The 23,254-nt window shown below is 41.3% G+C and overlaps 2 protein-coding genes across 2 annotated transcripts; both read left to right on the top strand.

Annotated features, from left to right (window-relative positions):
• Positions 1–2,060: 2,060 nt before the first annotated feature.
• LOC143104853 (uncharacterized) lies at positions 2,061–8,415 on the top strand. Its single transcript, XM_076269187.1, has 7 exons — positions 2,061–2,181; positions 3,740–3,773; positions 4,988–5,086; positions 5,489–5,669; positions 7,149–7,393; positions 7,975–8,112; positions 8,387–8,415. Exons 1-7 carry the CDS (start codon positions 2,128–2,130, stop codon positions 8,413–8,415), a joined length of 780 nt encoding a protein of 259 aa, XP_076125302.1. The 5' UTR covers positions 2,061–2,127.
• Positions 8,416–14,388: 5,973 nt separating this feature from the next.
• On the top strand, positions 14,389–21,749 carry LOC143104115 (tumor necrosis factor receptor superfamily member 1B-like). Its single transcript, XM_076268061.1, has 9 exons — positions 14,389–14,542; positions 16,258–16,336; positions 16,706–16,828; positions 17,008–17,169; positions 17,264–17,357; positions 18,517–18,728; positions 19,268–19,345; positions 19,833–19,855; positions 20,128–21,749. The coding sequence occupies exons 1-9, from the start codon at positions 14,483–14,485 to the stop codon at positions 20,569–20,571; spliced, it is 1,275 nt and encodes a 424-aa protein (XP_076124176.1). The 5' UTR covers positions 14,389–14,482; the 3' UTR covers positions 20,572–21,749.
• The last annotated feature ends 1,505 nt before the right edge of the window (positions 21,750–23,254 follow it).

Here is a 23,254-nt window from a genome sequence, read left to right on the forward strand (position 1 = left end):
TGTAGAGATAGTTACAATGGTTTTGCGTAGGTAGACATGGTTAAATAAAACTGTTTCTATGACAGTTGCTAGGGTAATCATGTTGGTTGCTATGGAAACTGACATAGATGCTTTATTTCAATGGTTGCTATGTTGGTTGCTAGGTAGGGGGCATAGTTGATGATAACTGACAGTTGGAATGGCTGAACAGTTAGGGTACCTTCAGACTTAGCGTCTTTTTCTGACAAAAGAAGTTATGCAGACCGCTTTTTCAGTTAAAAAAAAATCGACAGCCTGAGACAAGTTGATTTTAGTGTAATGGATGTTGATAGACAGAAAGTTGAATGGATGTTGATAGGCAGATTGTGTAATGCATGTTGATAGATAGTTTAATGGGTGGATGAATGAATGGTTTGAAGAAGATGGATGGATAGAAAGTTGTAATGTGCCTTATATCCTTGTAGAATGGTGAGATAGAGAGAGTTGGTCTAGTTGAGCAGAAAGCAGTTGATACAGGTGCAACAGTTAAATAGTTGGATAGTTTAAAGGGACACCAGGCAAGCCTGATGATTTTTCTCTACGAAACTCCCCCTCGCTCGGTCTGAAGCTCTTTTCCTTTTCTTTGCATCTTCTGTCAAGGGTTTTCGCTGTTTCTTTGCCGGCTCTGCCATTATACACAGGTTTGCAATAAATCGCTAGCGTTTCGTTAGTCTGCCTCTGTGCTGTGGATGCAGGATGTAAACTGATCCTGCTTCGGTCGGCGGGTACGATACACCGAACTTGCAAGCGGGATATTCTTCCTACAGGCAGTAGGGGCGGGCGAGAGAGTCTTCATTCGCTCTGTAATGAGTCATTTAACCATATACCGACTTACGAAGATGAGTAATTAACACGAAAACGTTGCCTGGTGTCCCTTTAAATAGTTCAATTATTTAATATTAAATTATTGTAGTGAGGACTTTTATTTTGAAACAGTTGTTGATAGACAGAAAGTTTAATGGCTGTTGATAGGCAAATTGTTTATTAGATGTTGATAGATAGTTTGATGGATGGATGAGTGAATGGTTTGAAGAAGATGGATGGAGAGTTGGATGGAATGCGCTTAAAGAAAAACAATTTGATAATGTATGGACTACAATTTATGAAGCTGGAGTGGAGCCGTGAGATCGACCAGCTATTAAGGAAAGGCACTGTAGCATATGTGATGACCAATGAATGTGGTGTGTGTATGGGTGGGGGGGTGGTGTGAAAGTGTGTGTGGAAGTATGTATGAAGAACGATTGGATACGGTGTGTGCATAAGGGGTGTATGTGTGTGTGTGTCTGAGAACAGCAGAAGTATGAATGAAGGGGGGAAAATATGAAAAGACAACCTCCCAAAGATCATGAGTAATACCGTATGTTGCAATGGTAGACCTAAATGTACAAATTATTTGATGTAAAGCCATGATCTGGTCATATGCTTTGTGAGTTTGTGTTGTAAAGATACTAATAAAAAAAGGAATGCTCCTTATATCCTTGTAGAATAGAGATTGCAGTTAATACAGGTGCAATATGTTTAATTGGCTCTTTGATGGGGGCCTAGTTGAGCAGCTGGCAGTTAATACAGGTGCAAATCAGTTTAATAGCCCTGTATGATGTCATAGTGCCAATGCAAAGTCTGGTAAAAATAAGCTTGTTTTTTGTTAATATCTCAAAAAGTATAAGTTAGTTACACAAACGAAAAATATATTGCTTAAGTGTCCTTTTCAAGAAGTTTCTACGTTCTACGATTGAAGCTGAATTAGACGCAGACATTTGGTGGGAAGAATAATAGCCTAATAATAGTAGGCTAATAAGAAGCAGACTTCGGATAACAGAACAGTGCATTTTCATGCACTGTAATACAAATAAGAAGAAGATGAAGAAGAAGACTAAGGATAACAGAACAGTGCATTTTCATGCACTGTAATGAATTACTTTCAAATAAACTTCATCGTCATAACGTGACGGTGCAACCCATCCGCGCGGCGCCAAACTTAAACCCCGGCTTGTTTAAATGCCGGTATCAGCCCGAGATGTTTCATTCTGATACGACTCAGACCAGACAGACAGTAGCAGCTTTCGTGTTAGCACCACATTTTTCGCTGGGTATTTGCATATCGTCGGAATGGAATGGATGTATTCAACAAACGTCTTAATTATCATCTTTCTTTGTAAACTGGTAAGGGAATGCATGTATAGCCTAACTAGTGGAATATCCTAGTAGAAATTGTTCAACAACCTTTAAGCATAATCTCCGTCCAAGTAGGCTAAAATAATCTGTATACATGTACTGAATGTTAAACTTCCTTGACCTATAATTGTGTTAACTTTTGTGTGTTCGCTTAGAATTCGGACCTTTTTCTTTTCTTTTTTTTTAAATTTTCTTCTTGCTGCCTTCTCCGCTGAGAGCTAAAAACCAGGTTCCCTAGAATGACACGTGGCTATACTAAGCATCATTTTCATTGTATACCAATAGCCTAAACAGTGGAATTAGTTTTCTGTTCTGCCGCGAGTTTAGCCTACTTTTTCAGTGAACAGAGATGTGGGCTAATGTTAACATAAGCTACACACTAACGTTAGTCTAGTGGAATATAATTTAACAGTAGATTTAGACCTATAGCTTACATGAGTACAGTTATTAACGAAAACAATCGCTGCAAGGTTATTTAGCGAAAGCTACTCATTATTAAGGGTTGTTTGAGGTTGGCTTTGTTGGGTTTTTTTTCTTTTTTGGAGGGGGGAGTCAAATAGGCTACTACAATAAAATTGCCACAATTACCTTTTTTACATGTCATTCAAAGAAACATTTCACTCATAGCCGACGTTGCAACACACAAGGGACTGTTTTAGGCAAGAAGTTAAACCGCAGAAGTAGTCTGACATACTGTTTTCAGTCTCGCTATCATTCAGAAGAAACGTCTTCCAACTGCGAATAGCGTTTTGGTGATTCAGGTTGGCGCTCTTAAAGCAGTTGTAGTTATTTTAGCCTACTAAGTGATGATGACATCAATGTAAAATCCCAACGGTTAGAGTGTGTGTGTGTGTGTGTTGGACCAACGTCATGCCATAGACTAGACTGCTTCCAAGAATTGGCCAGTGGACAATGATCTGGTGAACCGCCGACGTTTTGCTCATCGATTTATCGGTCCACTGAGTTTGACAAACGGTTTCAAAAACTATTCTATATTAATTTATAATTCAGTTAATTGTGTATAATTAATGTCATATTGTTAAAATGTTATACTAAGTTAAACCGAAGATGATGGTAGCCTATGTGAGTGGACCGGCTAGGCCTACCTAAATTTTCTATAGTGGTGCGTTGTTAAAATAAGTGATCAATGTGCGCGAGTTTGAGTGAGAGCTAAGTCTAAAGGTTACTTTATGCCAATGTCAAATGACTCGTGGGTTTATACAGCATTTGGTCATTTTGTCCATTTCATGTAGCCTAGTTTGGCCATCTTTGCGCATAATCACTACAAATCACCTATTGTATTCATTTCGCTCAACCTTGATGTCACAAAAGTCTGTAAAAATCCCCGGGGTGTAGCCTATAGTTTATATTCTAGCAGAGTGGCCTAGAGCTAGGCCTACCAAATAAACAGCCAACACTGAATGTCTGTTTTTTGCATGCAGCGTGGTTATTAACCCTGGGGCTCCTGGTGGTAATTTATTCGCACAATTCCGATTTACTGATTTACTAATCCACACCGTGATTCACTTTCTCTTGTCTTTAACAGCTCTCAGTGTCAGGCCACTGCCCATGTGAGCCAGGTAAGGTGGTAATGTTATTGCTGAAACTTTCAAGTAACAGGAACAGAAAAGACACCTATTTGCAAAGATGATACAAAAGTTTAAGCATACTTAGTGATTTAGTAGGGCTTGGTTAGTGTGATTAAATCAAAATATGATGGGTCCTTGTAACTTAGCAATTCAGCAGTGCTCTAGTTTAGTCAGGGTTTCCCCTGTGTACCTCACTGATATGAACTGCTTCTAAGACATAAATGTTCATTTCATGGTTTAACACTTCTCACATGGTGGTACATACACACTCATCACATCCCCCAGTTATGTCCAAAATTTGTGTTTGCTCTTAGTCATATTCAAATATGTCCAGATTGAAATGCTGGATGCATATTTTCCTACTGATTAATGGGTGATGTTGTTTAAGACATGCAAAATCATAGGTTTTATTTACCAGGACGTTTTGCTGGGGCAGACTAACCCATCATCTAGCCTACATGTTTGTCAGTTGACTTCCAGAGAAATATTAATGATTAACATAGGGTGAACATGTTTAAGACAGCCACGCTTTTTTTTTTTTCACTGCATGCATGATTAGATTCACTGACAGGGTAGTGTCATTCACAGGAAGAGCTATGTGTGGGCTGTGATGGGTAGATTTTGTGATTTGTCCATCTGAGGTCAATGAGGTTCCATTTGATCTACTTCCTGAGCAACTTAACTTACTCTACAGTCATCCCCTTAGACAGAGCTGTCACGCACACTGTTTCATCTCAAAGTAATTTGTAAATTTGTTAACAGGTGACTAGACAGCTCTGTCCAGTGTACACACACGTATACTGAATTGGACTCTGTCTTTGTTAAAGAAACAAACAGACATTGTGAGTCAAGAAGGGAGCGTAGGTTTTGTTTTCTTTTAGTCGTCCACTCTCAGTATGTCTGCTCCTCTTGATGACTTTGTGCATGTTTTTTTTTCCCCTCCCCTTTACCAGCACTGTCTTTAAACACACACTGTACCAGGGGTAAATTCCAAGCACTCATAAGTAACACTAAGTTGGTTAGGAGTCCTTACGGGCAGAAAGACTTGGTCTCCCACAGGCCCTCACCCTCTGTGGGTTGGATGGGATTTTTTGTCAAATAGAAAGTTTGTGAGTGTGTGTGCTCAGCTGTGCCCAGTGGCTGTGTTTAGAGTATGATGCATACAAATCGTATTTGCTGAAGTTAATTTGTTTTCTCATCTTCAGGGCAGGAGCACTGTAAGTGTCTCCAGTGCAAAAAGGATTACTACAGGCGTCAAAGACATAGTCGATATTCTTGTGATGCCTGCACACAACCCTGTTCCGGTAAGCTGCCTGTTGAAGGTGACAGTAAAGCCACAGTTTTACACTGATTGTCTCCCTTTGTTAACCTGTAAGGAGCTTCCGTCCTCAACACATTGCACAGCACTTTTTTGGTTTCTATAGACTGCAGCATCTGCACATTCACTACTGAAATGATAATCCTTTTCCTTTGTGTAAAAGGGGACAGGGCCATATGTCTCCCTGCACAAATTTGCATAGTCTACACTCTGGGCCTTTTTTTAGCGTGGGAGATGTCATTTACCTAAGCAGCATGTGAAATACCAACATACAGTATGTTCTATATGTTGTCTCAAATGTGTCTCATTTGTTATGTCTCTCTCTCTCTGTATGTGTGTCTGTGCGTGTGCGCGCATGCACCTATGCACCTGTTTCTGGCCATTGTAGCAAAACACCTTGTTGAGATAAAAGCCTGCAGTATCAACACCAACCGTGTGTGTCACTGTGCCAAAGGCTATTACTGCCCTGAACCTCAAAACTTCAGCTGTGTTTTCGACTGCAAGCCTTGTCCTCCTGGAACATTCTCCAATAAAACATCCTTGGACCCATCCTGTCATCCTTACACAGAGTAAGTATCGTTGTATTCTAGACATGATAGGAGACAGCTGTAGGCAGGGTTCCCACGGGTCATGGAATTTCTGGAATGTCATAAAAACCTCGGAAAGTCTATTCCAGACATGGAAAGTCAGGGAATTTTGTAATTTTTTGGGAAAAGTCATGGAATATCAGGGAATTTTAGCAGTTTAAAATTCACTTGCCAGAATACCAATAGCATATATTTCCACACAGGATTAGTGTAGTTGTGGTTAGCCCAACTTTGTTTATTCAATGCCTATTTATTCATCTCCTGTTGTAAAAAAGTAAAAGATTCTTCAACGCTACATAGCTTCTCTCAAATCTTTGGTCGATGTATTGTACCATTCATTATATACAGTAGTAGGTCATGGAAATTCATTTTTTGTCAGGGGAAAGTCATGGAATTTTACATTTAAATTAGAGTGGGAACCCTGTGTAGGGATGTTTTGCAACATTATTTACATGAAGTTTATCCCATGGCACTTTTAGCTTGTCTTAACGGGGGAATTTCTTTGGATTGAAGTTGTCTCGTACCCACCATTATCGTCATCACATCATCCTCCCATTGACTTGCACTGTATTCGATACAGTACTGAAAGTGTACAAAATGGCATTGAGAATAATGGTATTGGTTAGTGGTAATGGTATTGAGAGACGGTCTGGCTGGTTGCTAGCTAGTGCTGGCTGGGTGGCATGTTATCTGTTGTGGATATCTGGGCAATACCACTCTATGTGTTTTTACCATAACATGTTACATTATTAGTAGGTCATTTTAAATGGTATAAACAAAAACATGCACATAAGCTCTTTAATTGAAGAGTTTGAGAGCGATATCCCCTCAATGGATATGGTAGAGCATGCACAGTATCTCACAAGAGGACTGCCGTGATCAAAGACAATAAGTGGGTTGAGCCAGGTTGAATTTAATTTATGAAAGGTTTGGTTAAAGCCAACCAGTAGAATTACTTCACAATCCCTTTAAATTGAGTCCATCGCCTGACCTATGTCAACTGTCATGATGTCATCGCAGGATCTGGATTGTTTGCAGGTTTATCAGAAGAATGTCACACTTCCGTCCTTAATTGAATGATCAGCTTTCAGACTGTTGTCAATTCAGATTTCCTTTGCCAGAGGTCTTGCCCAACAGTGTACCCACCTTGACATAACTGTTCCCGTATCGCTAGAGAAATGTAATACGCCTGGGCGGGAGGAAAGCACACTTGAGTACCAGGCTTCATATCTCTTTTGTGTTATATAGATTGCCATGCAATTTTATCTGCCATTGAGCTGTTTGGAAGACTGAGATAAGAAATAATTGAAACATTATAAGTTTTAGCGCTGTGCATGCATAATTTCATCTGACTTTAGCTCCCTCTATTGGCTAGCAATATAACTCTGTTACATTATTTCAAGTTTTAACTCAGTCATTGTGTTTGTCTTTCTTTTTATCCACCCGTCCATCCATTGATAGTTGTAAAGGTCGAGGAGTGATCACGGAGGGGACAGCTACACAGGACCGGGTCTGTGTTGATGCTACCACCCCACTTTCCAGCACTACCTCAAAGAGCACATCTGGAGGTGATGCTACTACCACCAGACTTACCAGCACACATGGCAGGCCTACTACCTCAAAGAGCACATCTGGAGGTGATGCTACCACCACAAGACTTACCAGCACACATGGCAGTCCTACTACCTCAAAGAGCACATCTGGAGGTGATGCTACCACCACCAAACGTATCAGTGCATATGATAGTCTTACTACCTCAAAGAGCGCATCTGGAGGTGACTCTACCACCAACAGACAGGTTCTTACTGGCCCTCCGAACTCTTCTGTTGCCTCTGATACTTTGAAGACAGGCAGGACATTCACTCACAAAAGCACCCATGGCCTGATCAAAACAGACTCAATGACGGGTAATGAAGGTTTGTTTTTTGATAACTCCGATATGTGCCTCATGAGAAGGACGGGAGACTTTCAGCCAGAGTGCTGAAGCTGTAGATAGTGCATCACTGAATTTTGTCCAAACCATAAGAAGTTATAATTTAACAGATTGAGGTATGTTACATTTATTTCCACTGGGTGTCACTGGTAGGCAGTTCTGGTTATGAAGTTTAATAAAACCAAACCCAAGAGTGTATCCCCATGCCATTTAAACTAGAAAATATACACACGTGCACACACAGTGAAGTTAAACCTTGTGATGTGATAAGTAATCACACACACACTCTTACACTCACACGATGAAGTTAAACCTGGTGATAACTAATTTTGTTCTCAACACTTTCTTTCTCAGGTTTTCCCGACACCTTGACAGACTCACCTAGTCAGTGGCTAGTTGTGCTAATGATACTCCTGGTTGTCTCTGTTCTGGTGGGCTGCTTCCTGTGGCTCAAGGGCAAGGCTCTGAAGAAGCAGCTTAAGTGGACCAAGGGTAAGTTAGACATCCTGTTGGCCTCCTGGCCTGCAGCCTAATAACAACAATAGTAATTCCCTTTGTTGTGTAGCCAATGACTTTAACTCTTTCTCTAACATCTTCATCATGCTCCTTCTTGTAAACTGCTGCCAATCAAAGTGACATTGTAAAGGTTTCACATGACATCAATATTCTTTAACCTGAAAGTGTCTATGGACATGAATGGATATCCGGTGATCTTAACTGCACACTATACACAACACACTATATGTGTTTTGCATGTCAACCACAGAACTAAACCTGAAGAGTTACTGGTCCTGAATCAGTTATCTTACCAATGCCTTCTATGACTTTAAGAGACTTTCATATCTCCAAGCCAAAGAGACACTGTGCATTTGTTTCAGTCGTGTACAACATGGTATCTTACACTACAAGTGCGGTCACTTTTGACTCAACCTGATCGGCCTGGAGCTGGAGCGTTGATTATTACCTTCTAACCCATCTTCCAACCGGCCGCTGTGAGCCTGCCCTAACTGCATGCAAATCGGATGGGAATTAGGCCCTGTTCGGGTCCAACCAGATTCCCGCTAAAATGGCCAAAATCGCAAATCGTTTCTGCATGGCTTTATAGGATATAGGTTCCGAGGCTGTAATTGTAAGGTGTTAAAGCATCATCTTAATCTGTGACCCATCTTCAATAGTGTTGTAGTGTAGTATCTCAAATTATCATCTAAGTGTGTTCAGTTTCAATTGAACTCAAAATACCGTTATAATTTCTGCATTTGCTTCACGGCAAGTCACTTTCCAAGAAAATCATATGTAACCTCAATCACAAGTAGCCTATTCCTGAACGATTCATTCTGAAAGCTATTATGCTTTCAAGTCAAAGGAAGTTGCCAGAATGTAACACTTAGCTCACAAGTGTGCGTCATTTCTGGTGAGGGTTTTTTTAAATGTCAGGATGCAGTACCATAGCAGTTGCTGAATGCATTGTCATCTTGACCTGGCTGACAAATCTGTTGCACTGTTATACTAGTGCTCTTCCAGCAAACAAAGCAAATAGAAGATAAGGTGTTCATTAGACTGTGACACTGTGAGAATGCTGTGAAAATGTCTTGTTGTACTACATGACAATGGTTTTGTTATTTAAAGTAGATGTAGTAGTGTGGTAAAATTGCCCTTTTTCATCCGGTATTTGACAGCCTGGTGCACGTTTTAGGGTAACACAGGCAATCTTTTCATTTTTACACACTGAGCGTCAGACAGATATTAACTATAGGCCTTAGACATGTCAACATAAGTCAAAAGTCAGGACATATATTCAAAAACTATTAAATTGTTGGTTAGGCTATGCCATGTGCTCCTTTACTATGAAATGTAACTTGAACATCATGCGCTGTAAGGTGTCACACATTTCACTTTGTGGCTGGAACAGTGTGTAAACCAAAGAGCACTTCCTGCCAAAAGTTATTTAATCTGATGTCGTCACTCTGGTGTTTACAGAATTCTCTGAGTCTGAATATCTCATCTTCAAGGCAGAAAAATAATTCCTCATAAGTTCATGAAAAATGTAAAAAGTCAATGTTGTTTAATTGGCCAACACAATGGTATTTACACAATGGTATAATAGCTGAAAGGCCAAAGGCCTTTGCATATTTGCGTTGTATTGAACATGCAAACAGACTGTATTCACTGAGTAGTGGTGTTGATTTTACACAGAATTTAGGTTAATACATACTATAGTGTATTTTGTGGATGTTTTCTTAACATTAACTTTGAAACCAAGAGAAGGAGAAAGAGAGTTTTACATCCTCTGACTAAACCGCCAGACAGTGACAGTTTATTATCTTTGTTATATCAGTCTCCTGTGATAACAAACCATACTTTTACATTCTTCCCTGTTAGGTCTGCCATTTGGAAAATATGTGAGTACTCTGTTCATCTACATACACATATATTTTGAAGGTTATCAGAGACAGTCATACTAAAAATGTTCTTGGAATATAGAAAGGGGTTCTAAATGTAAATGTAGTGGTGATTATTTGTGTTTTAATTCTTTATTCTAAAGCTCATTCTGTCTTCATTTCACTACAGCCAGTGACAAAGAAGGTGGGTTACAACGTCTGTGCACCCTCCCTCCAGCAGGAGCAGCAGCAGCAGCTTGGGGCAGACATGGGAAGTGACCCGTGTGTGGAGCGGCTGATTCCCCTGAGCGGGGGGAGCGGGGGCCCACCGAAGGAGACGGGGTCAGCGGCCCAGCCTCACCCAGGCAGCACGCAGCACGTCACCATGAACAATAGTGGAAGGGGAGAGAGCATCAGCAACACTGTGGGTGAGTACTGTCAGAGGCCCAAAGAGTGTTTCACCAGCATTTCATCCCTGGAAATTACTGCAGTAATGTGTCCGTAACATTGTTTTGTGTACTATAAATGGCTCTGACTGCTTGCCAGTATGTCAGTGTGGGTAAAGGTTGTGCGGAATAAGCATATGTTAGGTTGTCTTGCTATTTGGTAACGTTTGTACAGTAGTCTATAATGTATCCGTAAAGCACCCATCCTGTTTCTCCACTGAATCTGCAGCATTCCAGTTAAAGGGACACCAGGCAAGCCTGCTGCTTTTTCTCTACGAAGCTCCCCCTAGTGTCTGTACGTGTCGATACGCGTGCGAGCCCTCACTCTGTCTGAAGCTCTTTTCCTTTTCTTTGCATTTTCCGTCAAGAGTTTTCGCTGCTTCTTCGCCGGCTCTGCCATTATACACACGTTTTTCGTTAGCCTGCTTTTGTGCTGTGGATGCATGATGTAAACTCATCCTGCTTCTTGCGATGTCGGAGACTTTGTGAGACTGAAGGTCGGCGGGTCGGATACACCGAACTTACAATCGGGATATTCTTCCTACATGCAGTAGTGGCGAGCGAGCGAGAGAGTCTTCATTCGCCCTGTAATGAGTCATTTAACCATATACCGACTTACGAAGATGATTAATTAACCAGAAAACGTTGCCTGGTGTCCCTTTAAGGGCTTTGTGTGTGAGTGTGTGTTTGTCTTCGTTCCTATTGTTTACTCCTCCAGCTAAATGGAAAGTCCATTAAGGCACATGGGGACTTTTCTATCTGGACCAACATGTGTTCAGCTATTAAGTAATACAATATGCATTTGAAATGCCTGATTGAGGTTAAGTCAACCAGAACATTGCATAGTAGCCTCTGTGAGTTTATTTGAGAGATTGCAAAAATTATTCTCCTCTTTGTGTTAACCTCCCAAGCAAACAGCCAACGCCTGACAGTAAATCTGATGCAGATAGTGAAGACATGCAATTGTCAGACTGACTTCCTCTGGTATGCACTGACAGAGGAAGTTCCTCAATTTCACAAGTATTTGTCTCATCAGTGATTCAGTATCCCGTTCATCTTGGTCAGTGAACTGGAAGCCACACACTAAAGGTCAGAGGTTCTTAGACACGGTTGGTCATTTGATGACTGAAGGAATGCATCTCACCTCAATCATTTTCAGGGACAATATACAGGGCAGGAAAGCCATTGTTGTTCTTATTGTTATTGTATCTTGTTACCTTGTTGCTGATGGACTTGTTTGATGATTTCAGCCCTTCAGCGCTGCATCCAGGATTTGGTTTCATTTGGCAAATCTTTTGGCAGGCCTTTAGCCTTACTATCTGTGAAACCCACTTGTATCCTGTATAATGCTCCTTTCCTCTTGTAATCAGTAGGGAGCGGTTTACCATAGTTTGTCAAAATGTTTTTGTTAAAGAGTTACTCCAGAAACAGCTATTTCCTCTTGACTTTGACCACACATAAGGAGTTACAGGAGTTGTGCAAAACTTGGACAGGAAATGTGAAGAGGACATAACAGAGAATGGAGAACTTTCCATATAAACATATGTGTGCATGTGACTAGCAAAGTCACTGGCCCCTTGCTTTTTGACTCGGGTGGTCTCATGTGCCATTTGTAGAAACTAAGATGCAACTTGTTAGAGCTTGTGGATTTTCCCTGTGTCGCAGTCCACAGTTTGTGAAATTACGGCTTGCCTTTTCTCACGAGAACAAGCCAGTCGCAGATCATTTACAGGGGATGCACACTTTGGTATTGTGAAATGACTCATTGTACCATCCTTAAAGGTGTGATATGATATTTACACCTTTATATTCCTCTGCACTTAAGGACTGTTTAGAATCAAGTACGATAACAAAGTATTGATCTAGCTAATGTGAACGACAATGTCCACACAAACTATAATTGTAACGAAATGAAGAATGATATCGTTGAAGATCACTTTCAGAGCGATTTTGAGAACGATAAAAAGCTGACAGCCAATCAGAATCCAATCAAATTTTAGACATCACATTCATCAACAGAAGGAGAGACTTTCCTTATCGTTGGTCATTGTGGACACTCATGTTATTATAGTTATCTTTATAATAATCTTTCCTGGTGTGAATGGTCCTTTAGTATTGCACTGCTCTACACTCAAACATCATTCCTAGATGTTTTTTTTACTTGTTAGGACAACAGTGGCATGAAAAGGAGACAATTGAGGTGCATGTAGTGTGCAGGAATATTGTGCTGTGCTATCACTGTTTTCAGTGAAGTTCTTTTATCCATATAGTCTTGTAAATCTATTATTACCATACATTTCATTGGCATTTTTGCTGATGGGGTATCAATACCTTGACCCTGATGTCATTTGCTCTTTGCTCTCTGTTACAGTATTGTGAGACCAAAAAGTTGGTCAATGACCTTAACCTATGCTTTCTATGTCTGTCTTCCCCTCAGGGTCTATATTTATCTACTCTCCCGGAATGGTGGTCCTGGGCACCAATGCTTCGGACCGGCGAGAGGAGGGTCAGCAGGCCTCTGTACCGCAGCAGGAGTCTCGCAGTGCCTCCTCCAGCGGGTCCTCCAACGGCTTCTCCAACTCCTACCCAGACTCAGTGGGGTTCAGCACCCAGGAGGAGGACGACAACAAAGAGCTCAGCTACCCAATCCCAGCCAGCGGCAAATGAACTCTGAGGTTCCCTGGCACTGTTGGTTGGCAGGAGTGGCAGAGGATGCCCTGAACAGGCTGTGGAAGATCATTTGAGGATGACAGAGCGGGGTCATCTGGGTTGCATGGGAGTTTGAAGACAAGTGAGGTGATCAGGACCTGGACATTTGGGCTGGATGACAAGCATTTAATGGAACATGTGCTCAGGAGTCACTTGTACAGTAGGAGAGTCACTGCTGGAGCTGCTAAGTTCCTGCTATCGCTTGCTCTGCACGGTTGAAAGAACGCATTAAGAAACAGACGCCCTCACATATTCCGGTCAGAGTCTCACTTCCTCCTTGACAAGCCCAGAGCCATTCTTGATGAAAATAACTGTTTGCATGCAAATGGCGTGTAGATCTGTTACGAAATGACATACCTCTATATGAGTGGACAAGACACTGACTGCTTGTTTACTGTAAGGTAGAGTAGGTGTGTGGACAAGAAGTGCCTTGCATTTTGCCCGTTAGCTGGCTCATTTCTGAACTGCCGCAACGCTGGAGAACAGAGTAATTTACATACTGTGGGCAGTTTTTTGCACGAGACCCATACTGTATATAGTGAACTCACAGATTGTGTGTGTCTAGATAAGCCTTCGGACCATGTTCAAGTGTATAGTTTTGGTGTAAACATGAAGATGCAAATGGAAGTTTATTTAGATAATGGTACTGCAGGGCATTTTGCTCCAACAGACTTTAATGGTGTGTCATTAAGGATTTTCTCTCTCTTCCTCTCTCTATCTATCTATCTATCTACCTTGGCATGCCATGTGTTTTCAGTGGAAGTTGATTCAGACTGAAACCATGAGTCATTTTTTAAAAACATTTTGTCTTGTCATTATATCTTATTGTTTTCTTCATTATGTTAACACACCATATGAGAAATGCCTCATTAAAAAGAAATAGGCTGAGTGGGCTTGTCCCGATAACTAGGCTGAAAATGGACTGCCAGCACTGCTTTGTAGGCATGTGGATTTTGTCTTACACACCCCATTTCACCCCCACCCCCGTAAATAATAATACATTTACAGTTTACAACGTTTTGTTAATATTTTTAATTAGGTCAAATAAACTATAGGAGTGTTCATGTGATTTTTTTTTTTTATTGAATTCTTTTATTCTAATAAAACAGTGATACTAGCATCTAGAACTTTATTTTCCTTTAGTTTTATGTCTTCCACACAACCTGAGCATTAACCCCAAAGACATTAAACCCGTGCTAGAGTTCAATTTCCTGGTGGGGCTAGATTCAATTGGCTGGAGACAAGGAAATGTTAGCTTCCGTATGCTTGACAGAATGACTTGCCGGTGGCAGGACCAAGTGGTCTATCGTTTGTGGTCGCGATAGTATCATGTCTTTCCAAATCCCTTGCCTGCTGTTTCTTGTGGTTTTATTCTTTGTCAAGACGGAGGTAGGTGGACGCTAGCTATCTGATATTTGCCTACGGGTTTTTGCATTCTCTCATGACGGATCACATATGGTCACACATTTGCGTGTAGCTCTGTAACGCTCCATCTGTCAGTCACTGACATCGCAATTTACCTTTGTGTATAAAGCTTACATAGTCCATAAATAGCCTACATAGTGTAACATGTTCTACTCTTGGTGGTCTATGAAACATAAGTCGGCCACCCCATCTTTTGCTGTGGTAATGTTCATGTTGCGGTAATAGTTTCACTTTCTTTATTTTAAGAACGGAAAGTTTACACAAGTCCAAAACTACCATGTTTTGAGGCTACACTAGCAGCGTTGCTCAGACTTTTGATGTAACGTTACTATTGTAAAAAAACATAGTGTAAATCGATTTGGTTTTGTTGTGTGACTGTTCACTATTGTCTCCTTGTTTTATTTAATGGGGTTCTTTTGAGCGGTATGCGCATGCTATTCATGCAGTGACTCCACAACAAACATTCTTTCATCTTGGTGGATTAGCCTAGTTGTATTTCGTTGACATATCTGAAGTTGAAGGGGGGGGGGGGGGTAGCAGCACAACTGTTTTTTATCAAGTTTAGTTTGTATTTGACACACAGTTTAAACAATTCCTGGGTAAGCAAGCAGGACAGGTAGGGTAGGCTACTACACCTTTTCTCATAAGTTGTCAGGAGGGCCATCCTAACATACTTCTCCTTATAGCTTAGAGTTATGACATGGTCACGGAAGACCTACCTGTGATGGCATGGGGGATAGGGGTGAGGCTTTTATGTGGTTCTGATCTTGATGTTGGTTCCCTGATAACAGTGTGACGCCTTTGGCTTGGTTTGATTGGATCAGAAAGTCTGCACTTTTTCTCAACCAGAAGAAGAAAAATGGCTTGAATTATTCTGGCTATAGCCAACTGATTTTATCGTGTGTGTGTGATGTGAAGCCTGTGTGTGTAATTTGATAAGTTGTTATTTATGTCAATATAAATGATGTCAATAATTTTCCTTTTTTTAATTTCTTGATATTATGTAGTTTTCAGCCTAGTCTATGTAGAGTGCTGCATCTTTTCTCCCATCACCCCTCTAGTCTCTTTCCCTGCTGAAGTGCTTTCAGAAATTCTTGTGAAGTCATGTGTGGTCTCTGACTATTCGTGTAAAAGTGAAAGGAAGCCTATGTGGGTTAGAGACGAGGTGAGACTGGGCGCCGGTGCTCGCTCGCTCTCTCGCCAGGAAATGTGCGAGTTCCTGGCAACAGGTTTATCACGCCACGTACGGGGCCACTTACCAGTAACCACACCCAAATGATTTCTGCTCAGCACCTTCCATACATGGCCTACATGCTGCTCACACTGAGGTCAGGTACATTGGAAAGTCATATCAGGATAGAGGAGGGTTTACAATGCAGGTGTTATCTTTACTTTTCTTTTTTAGCACTGCACAAGTGTACATTGTACAGTTTTCAGTGTACATGCCTGTACTGTGAAGTGTGACTGAAGCAGAAAGATCATCTCATAGTGACTATCCAAGGGGTTTTGTAACTGCTTTATGGTCAAGTAAATATAGACAGGGGAAAAAACGGCAGTGTCGTTTTTGGTTATATTACTGCATGTGGGTGAAACCAACCCACCCACTTTTTTTCATTTTCTTTTGGTCATAAAAAAGAGGTTAACTGAAGGGTTTTCTTGTTTTGCTTTGTGTTTTGCAGGGATCTAAAGGATCATGCAATAATACCACACATATTTTTAATAAAGAGCTGAATATCTGCTGCAAGAAGTGTGAACCTGGTAGGTTACCGTAAACCTATACCAGTGATGACCAATTGTACTAAATACCATTGTTGTAACATTGCAACAATGAAAATCCTCACACTTTTAACACTTTGTTCAATATATATTATTTACAGTATGTATACAGGTTTCTTAGAATTGACATTTTGGGTTTGTAAATGATCAGAGCCTGTAGCAGTTTACTTATCTTTAGTTATGATAACAGTCTACACTTAATGAAAGAGTAAAATATTGGAAGTGATATTATGCTTTGGCTTTTTATTAGCCTACAGAACATATTTTTTACTTTCTACCAACTCTTTCTGTGTGTCATGCATATGTGTGTGTAGCAGATGCTTAGCTGTGACTCATTTGCTGTGGTTGCAGGGTTTCATAAAAAATCTGAATGCTCCCCGGGGAATGATACGGTCTGTGAGCCTTGTCCCAATGGAAAATGGTCAGGGTACAACTACCACAATAACTGCTTCAGATGCACAGTGTGTGCACAAAGTAGGTCCTCCCATTCATGATGAAGGCACTGAGGTTTCGTTACATGCTGTCTGTTTGGCAGCTTGGCAGTGCTTGGGTGTCCATTAAAATGCATCAATCTATCTTTCTGTCTCTCTCTCTCCCTCCCTGTGTGTGTGTGCGTGCGTGCACATGCAATTCTTGATCTCTCCTTTTGACAGAAAGTGGCTTGAAATATGCTCAGAAATGCTCAGCAACCAGGGATGCAAAGTGTACTTGTCCGCCTGAATGGTACTGCTCCATGAGATACGAAGAGCCATATTGCTCAGGACAGTGCAAACCATATACACGCTGCCCACCAGGTCATGGCGTTGTCAAAGCAGGTAGGGCACCAACAGAAAGGTTTACTTGTCATCCAATGGCTGTTTTAATTTTTTGTTCATGCTATTGCTCACTATTACTTTTCATTAATTTCAGGAACGGCCAGTTCAAATGTGAAGTGTGGTCCCTGTCCACCTGGAACTTTCTCTGATCAGATGTCCGCCACCCAGAAGTGCCAAGCCAACTCAACGTGAGATATGCAGCCCACCCTCAGCACAACAGACCACAATGTACACACATACGCGCACACACACACACACACACACACACACACACACACACACACACACATGCATGTACACACACACCACCTTCTCCTCTTCCTCTTGTGTCTCTGCCTAGAGCAGCAGTTATGACTCAGGCACTTCTAAGGACACCCGTGGCTGCTAACGCCTCTCCTGCATGTGGCCTGGGCTTCCTCCTCTCCTCTCCTCCCTCACACTTGTTCATCCTCTGAGTTTGCTCAGTCTTCCTACCTGCCATCTTCCTTTCCTTCCTTCTTTCTTGATCATACTCTTTCCCCCCAACCTTTTTTGTTTTTATATTTATCTCTATCTTTTGCTTATTACCTCACACATTTTTTTTTTAAGTATATTTTTTTGGGCTTTTTTATGCCTTTAATGCGACAGGATAGTGGAGAGTGACAAGAAGTGAGTGGGAAAGAGAGTCGGGGTGGGATCCGGAAAGGACCACGGGGCGGGAATCAAACCCGGGTCGCCGGCGTACAGTGCAGGTGCCCCAGCCAGTTGCGCCACAGCTGGGGCCGACCTCACACACTTTTGTTCATTTTCTCTACTCACTCCCTCAGTTGGTTTTATCTCCTTGTCCTCTTTTTTACATATATTTTTTCATACAAACTTTTCTCAGATGCTTTCTGCTAACTGATCAAATGCTCTTTCTGTTAATCAGTGTGTTATGGTTATGGTTATGGTTATGGGATTTGGCAGACGCCAAATTACGAGAATTACTGCCATGTGAGTTACATGAAAGGGAGTTCCATGAAAGGGAATGCAGGTTGTGTGCCGATAGATAATCAAATGTGGACAGAGGTTTTGTCACAGTACTAATAACCTGTCAAGAAACTGTCTGATGGCCAAGGATTTTTTCAGGTTTTGTTTGAGCCTAACTGAGGTCTGACAAAGCATAAGGTTAAGCTGTTGGCTTTGTTCTAGTAATTTGTTTTGCACTCTGTCTTTTAACTATTCTATTTTATTTACTGTACTTTTCAAACATTTTTAAACTACTGGCCTTTTTATGCTTTTATGTATGCTTTGCTTTTGTTTATGTAAAGCATATTGAATTACCCCTGTGTATGAAATGTGCTATATAAAAAAACCTTGCCTTGCCAGTGTGCCTCCTGTCCCTGCTGACCAGGTGGATCCTAGCTCAGCAACCACACAAAAGCCCACCACACAAGGCACAACCCTGAGCCCTCCAATGAACACGCGAGCCAGCGACATCACACCCTCTGCTTTGTGCGTGTCCTCTTCCACGCCGACAGGACCACAAAGTGTAATCTCAGTGCCCTCTAATGGTGCCTCACGCCCCTCTGATCTGACAGGTAAGTGCATGAATATAGCCTAGGCTACTCTATTTGATTCATTTGCTAGTTACATCACTATGTTTGTAGCTTATGAGCTAACCAGCAAACAAATAGGTGCATATACTGGCATGAAATGCAGTGTTGCCATCCTGCACAAGTAGGCATACTTGCTTCAAGCAACTCATGTTGATAATATTTGATGCTAAATTTGGGTGATAATTATTGTCACTGATGAACTGTCAATATTTGTCCTTCCTAAAAGAGTGGAAGCTGTCACTGCTGCAAAGACAGAACCAACTCTATATTAATACCTATGGATTTAGAATGGGATTTCATTGAAGTTCCTGTGGGTGTAATAGCAGGCGTCCCAACATTTTTGTCTATATACTGTTTCTCTCTGTGCTTTCCATCCTTATGTTCATATTCCTTAACTCATTAAGTTGTTTTTCGCTCACGTGTCTCCTCCACACCCTCCACACTCCTTCACATGTTTACACCTGGTCAATGACACCTCATCCATTAGGCCTCTTGTTCTTGTTTTTCTCTTTCGGTTCTAGCTCCTTTGGTGTGTTTTGGAGCTTTTGTGATCGCTGCTGCCGGCCTGCTTTGCTTTTTCTATCTCAGAAAGAGAAATGGTGAGTCCAACATATCACACCTATATCATCAGCTGAGTCATCTTTGAAGTAGAGTGTTGCTGTGAGATCAGTAAAGAGTATGACAGCTGCTCCAGGCTTATCTTCCATTTCATCTTATCTGCAAACCTTGCAGACATAGTTGGACAGTTTTGGTAGGTGTTGTGATATGACTAAATGCCCACATTTAAATGCCATCAGCTTTAACAATACATGTTTTGCCGCTTACCTGTCCTATCTCACACACTGCCCTTTCATGGTTTTAAAACCTCTGATTTTATCACTTGAAACTTTTTTACATTTAAAGTTATCAGGCTTATTTTTGAGAGTTTTTGGTATATGTCACAATCTTGGTGAATCCCCGTGTGTAAATACCCCATGCACTCCATCCGCAAATCTGTTTTCTCACCTGTAAAGCATCCTTCACATGCTTACCATGACAACTTCAAAGACTCAAAGTGCGTTCTCACGGTTTATTTCTATCCCACAGGTTCACCTGAAAAGGAAACTAAAGTAAGTTTTGACTGAATCTCAGTTTTCACTGTTAAACATCTGGAACCATTATTTACTTGCTGAAGTCATGTGTTACTCTCTCTCTCTCTCTCTCTCTCTCTCTCTCTCTCTCTCTCTCTCTCTTTCTCTCACACACACTCTATGTCTCCCCTATATTCTTGTCTCTATATTTGTTGCCTTTTCTTTCTTTTTTCTCACTCTCTCTTGATCTTGGCTTCATCCTTTACCCCCTCATCTCTGCCCTCCCCACCACACACACACATCATTCTCAGGTTGAAAATGGCTGTCTGAAAGTTGGCCTCACTTCTTCGCCCAGCCATCCAGAGTGCCAGCTCCTCCTGAACAGCAGTGGCCCAGCTGGCCCCTGTGTCTCCTCGTCAGAAAAACAAATCAGGTCCGGGCCCTCAACCGGGCCCAATCCCAGCCCTGCTGGTGCTTCCAGCTGCTATGTAAACCAGGACGACATCCGTGTGGAGCTTCCCCAGTCTCCCACCGTTCACCAGGTCGTCAATCTCAACCTCAGCATCGTGGCTTCGGCCTCTGCAGCTCCTCTCGTCCCCTCTGGCTCCAGCACACCCCGGCCCAACGGGCGGCCTCCCGAGATGGACACTGAGCTGCCCTTGTCCCAGGAGGAAGTGGACGTCTCCTCTTGCCAAACTGAGCAAGGCAAGGAGGCTCACACAGCGGTCCCGGAGACGGGGGAGTTTGTGTGCTAATGAGACTGGAGGGAGGTTGAGGTCTGTACTTGGACATGGTGCTCAGTGCCCCAAAGACTCAAGAGTGAGGGAGGAAAGTGGGTCTCCCCGTGAGGGAATCTGAGGGAGGCGCAGTGAGATGGTGCTCTAACACACATTCCTCTGATAGGAGCTTACTCTGACACAGGTCTGGCCCAGGGCTACGCCTAGTCAGGGCCAGACACGTTCCATAGTATGCACATCTGAGAGTTAAGGCCAGTATTGTAATGTACATTTTAGATTTGATGTTTTGTCATATCTGTCAAATTAATGTTGCCATCAGTGATGGCTACTCATCAAATATCTGTTGTACATTTGGAAAACTATGTTTACCTTAACTTAACTGGTTGTCTTTTAACCAATACAGACATTTTGAACAGGACTGTGGTGCCACCTAGTGGTCAAACTATGCTACTACTATATAATGCAATAAATGAGGAGTTTGGTTCCAAAACGCTATATCTCCATTTTTAAAAACATTAAAAAGTCATGTTATTTAATTGTTTATATCAGGTAATATCAATTACATTGCAGTTGTGTTGTTTTGATTGAGTAAAGATAAAACAAATAGCAATACCCAATTACGGTTCATCTGAAATTACTTGGAAAACCAAACTCTTCACTCTTTTGGAACCAAACTCTTCAAATATAGAATACAAATAATAAATTCCTCTATTACCAGCCACCACACACTTTCATTTCTGAATGTAGATGTAATGTTTTAACCATGCACTGACAAAAGCTTTCCTTGCCACTGCTATGTAAAGTCGTTTCTCAGTATTCCAGGCAGATGAGCACATTAGCTTGGAATTCCATTTTGTATAGGCATCACCAGTGATCAAAAATGATGTGCTTGCTTTGAATTAAAAGCCTTTTTAAATAGGTGTAAATGAGCATGGTTATGCGTTTCTCATCAATTAAGCTGGACCTCTAGTATGAATGGATTCACAGCTGTTTCACAGAAATAACTGAACTTTTGATGCTGAAGACTTTTTGATATTGTGTCATTTTTTTATGAATTTGTTCTATTTTGCACTTTAGTTATGATGACAATGTTTGAATGTCTGTACTGACCAATATTATATGTCATCTTTGTCCATATTTGTTATATTTTTGTACAAGTGAATATAAATGATGTAAATATAAATGATTAAGTTTGATCTGGCAGTGTCTTGGCTACTGGAATATAAAGCAATGTATTCAGCACACAATAGCATCTTCAGGAATGGGCTACTCTCAATCTCTCACAATGTCCATGTTATACTGAATTGGTGGGCAGATTATAGCTCCTTGTAGCCTGACGAGCCAGACCCACATTAAAATGTAGGGTCTGGGCACTCACCGTTCGCAGTGCTCAGTCCGAGGGGCGGGATAATCGGTTGTCTTTCAAATTCCCTCTGCACGCAATAGGACAGCGCTGAGTCCCATGCGTTTTCCCACCAGCGGAGCTACAGTAGTTGGCTAGTTCAAACTTTTGCCAACTTAAAAAAAGCTTAACTCGTGTCACACTGTTGGCCAACAGCAACATCCATCTTCTTTGTTTTCAAGTAGCAGGGAATTCAAGCCAAACCGTTGCAACTCTGCCATCAATCATTATGATAAGCCCACCTAACGACTCTATACACGATTTGATTGGCCTGATAGAAGTTTAATTTTTCAAGCTCACAAGCCAACGAAGAGTTGCTAGACTAGCCCTGGAAGCAAATGTAATTTGCTGCCGCTAGGGTGCGTCTAGATTTCTAGGCTCCTTGTGTTGTGTTAGGAAATCTGTCTTGCTTTACTGAAACACTTCAGTTCATTGCTATATCTAAAGCTGAATTCCAATCCCCTGCATTTATTTAGAGATGTGATGTCAATTTGGCATGTTACTTGTAGGATACAAAAGATACAGAGCCAAAAAGATTAAAGATAGATACCAACCGAAGATCAAGCAATTCAAATATTAGAAGACTTCAAGTGCCTCTTTAAAAATAGATTCATGGACTTGCCATGAATGAAAAAAATGTCAGGACATGCCATGAATAAAAAACTGAATGAAAACATGCAATCAGTTATGGTCCAATATAAGTGTGTAGGGCTTTATGGAGATTCCAAACAGCTTTCATTAGTTTTGATCATTTTATCATCCAATTTAATTTGCTCGTGCCATGTCAGGATGAAAATTCTGACTTCATATAACTGTATTACTGTATAGCTACACGCAGCACATGAGCATTTCTACGAACAGGAGCGGTTTGTTTTCTGGAATCTGTCTAGATTACTGCTACTGACTTGCTTTACAAGAAACCAACATTACCTTTCAAGAAAACTGACTGATGTCAACCACAACCAACAACACATCTGTGCTCCTCGTGTACGTGGATCGGTTGAATTGGTCTTCCTGCTATGAATGACTGGGAGATTTTTGGTCTCGTTTTTATTGTTCTTCATTACTCCACTCGGGTGTAATGAGAAGTGATGCATTGTGCTGTGTCTTATTGCACTATTTCATTGAGTGTCATGTTTCATTTTGGCTGAGAGCAGAAGCATTGGGGAGATGAAATGGAACAAGTTCAGGCTTGTTAATTATTTTTGGAACTCACATGGCATTCAGCATAAGCACATTAATAAGAAATGAAGATGCTTGGAGTTGTCCTTGGATGAGGGTACCCATTGAGAATTTCAT

This window comes from Alosa pseudoharengus, unplaced genomic scaffold, assembly GCF_046254945.1.
Source record: "Alosa pseudoharengus isolate Yale_2024_CS ecotype anadromous, Long Island Sound unplaced genomic scaffold, YU_APseudo_1.1 YU_APseudo_1.1_scf_5, whole genome shotgun sequence".
NCBI classification, from domain to species: domain Eukaryota; kingdom Metazoa; phylum Chordata; class Actinopteri; order Clupeiformes; family Clupeidae; genus Alosa; species Alosa pseudoharengus.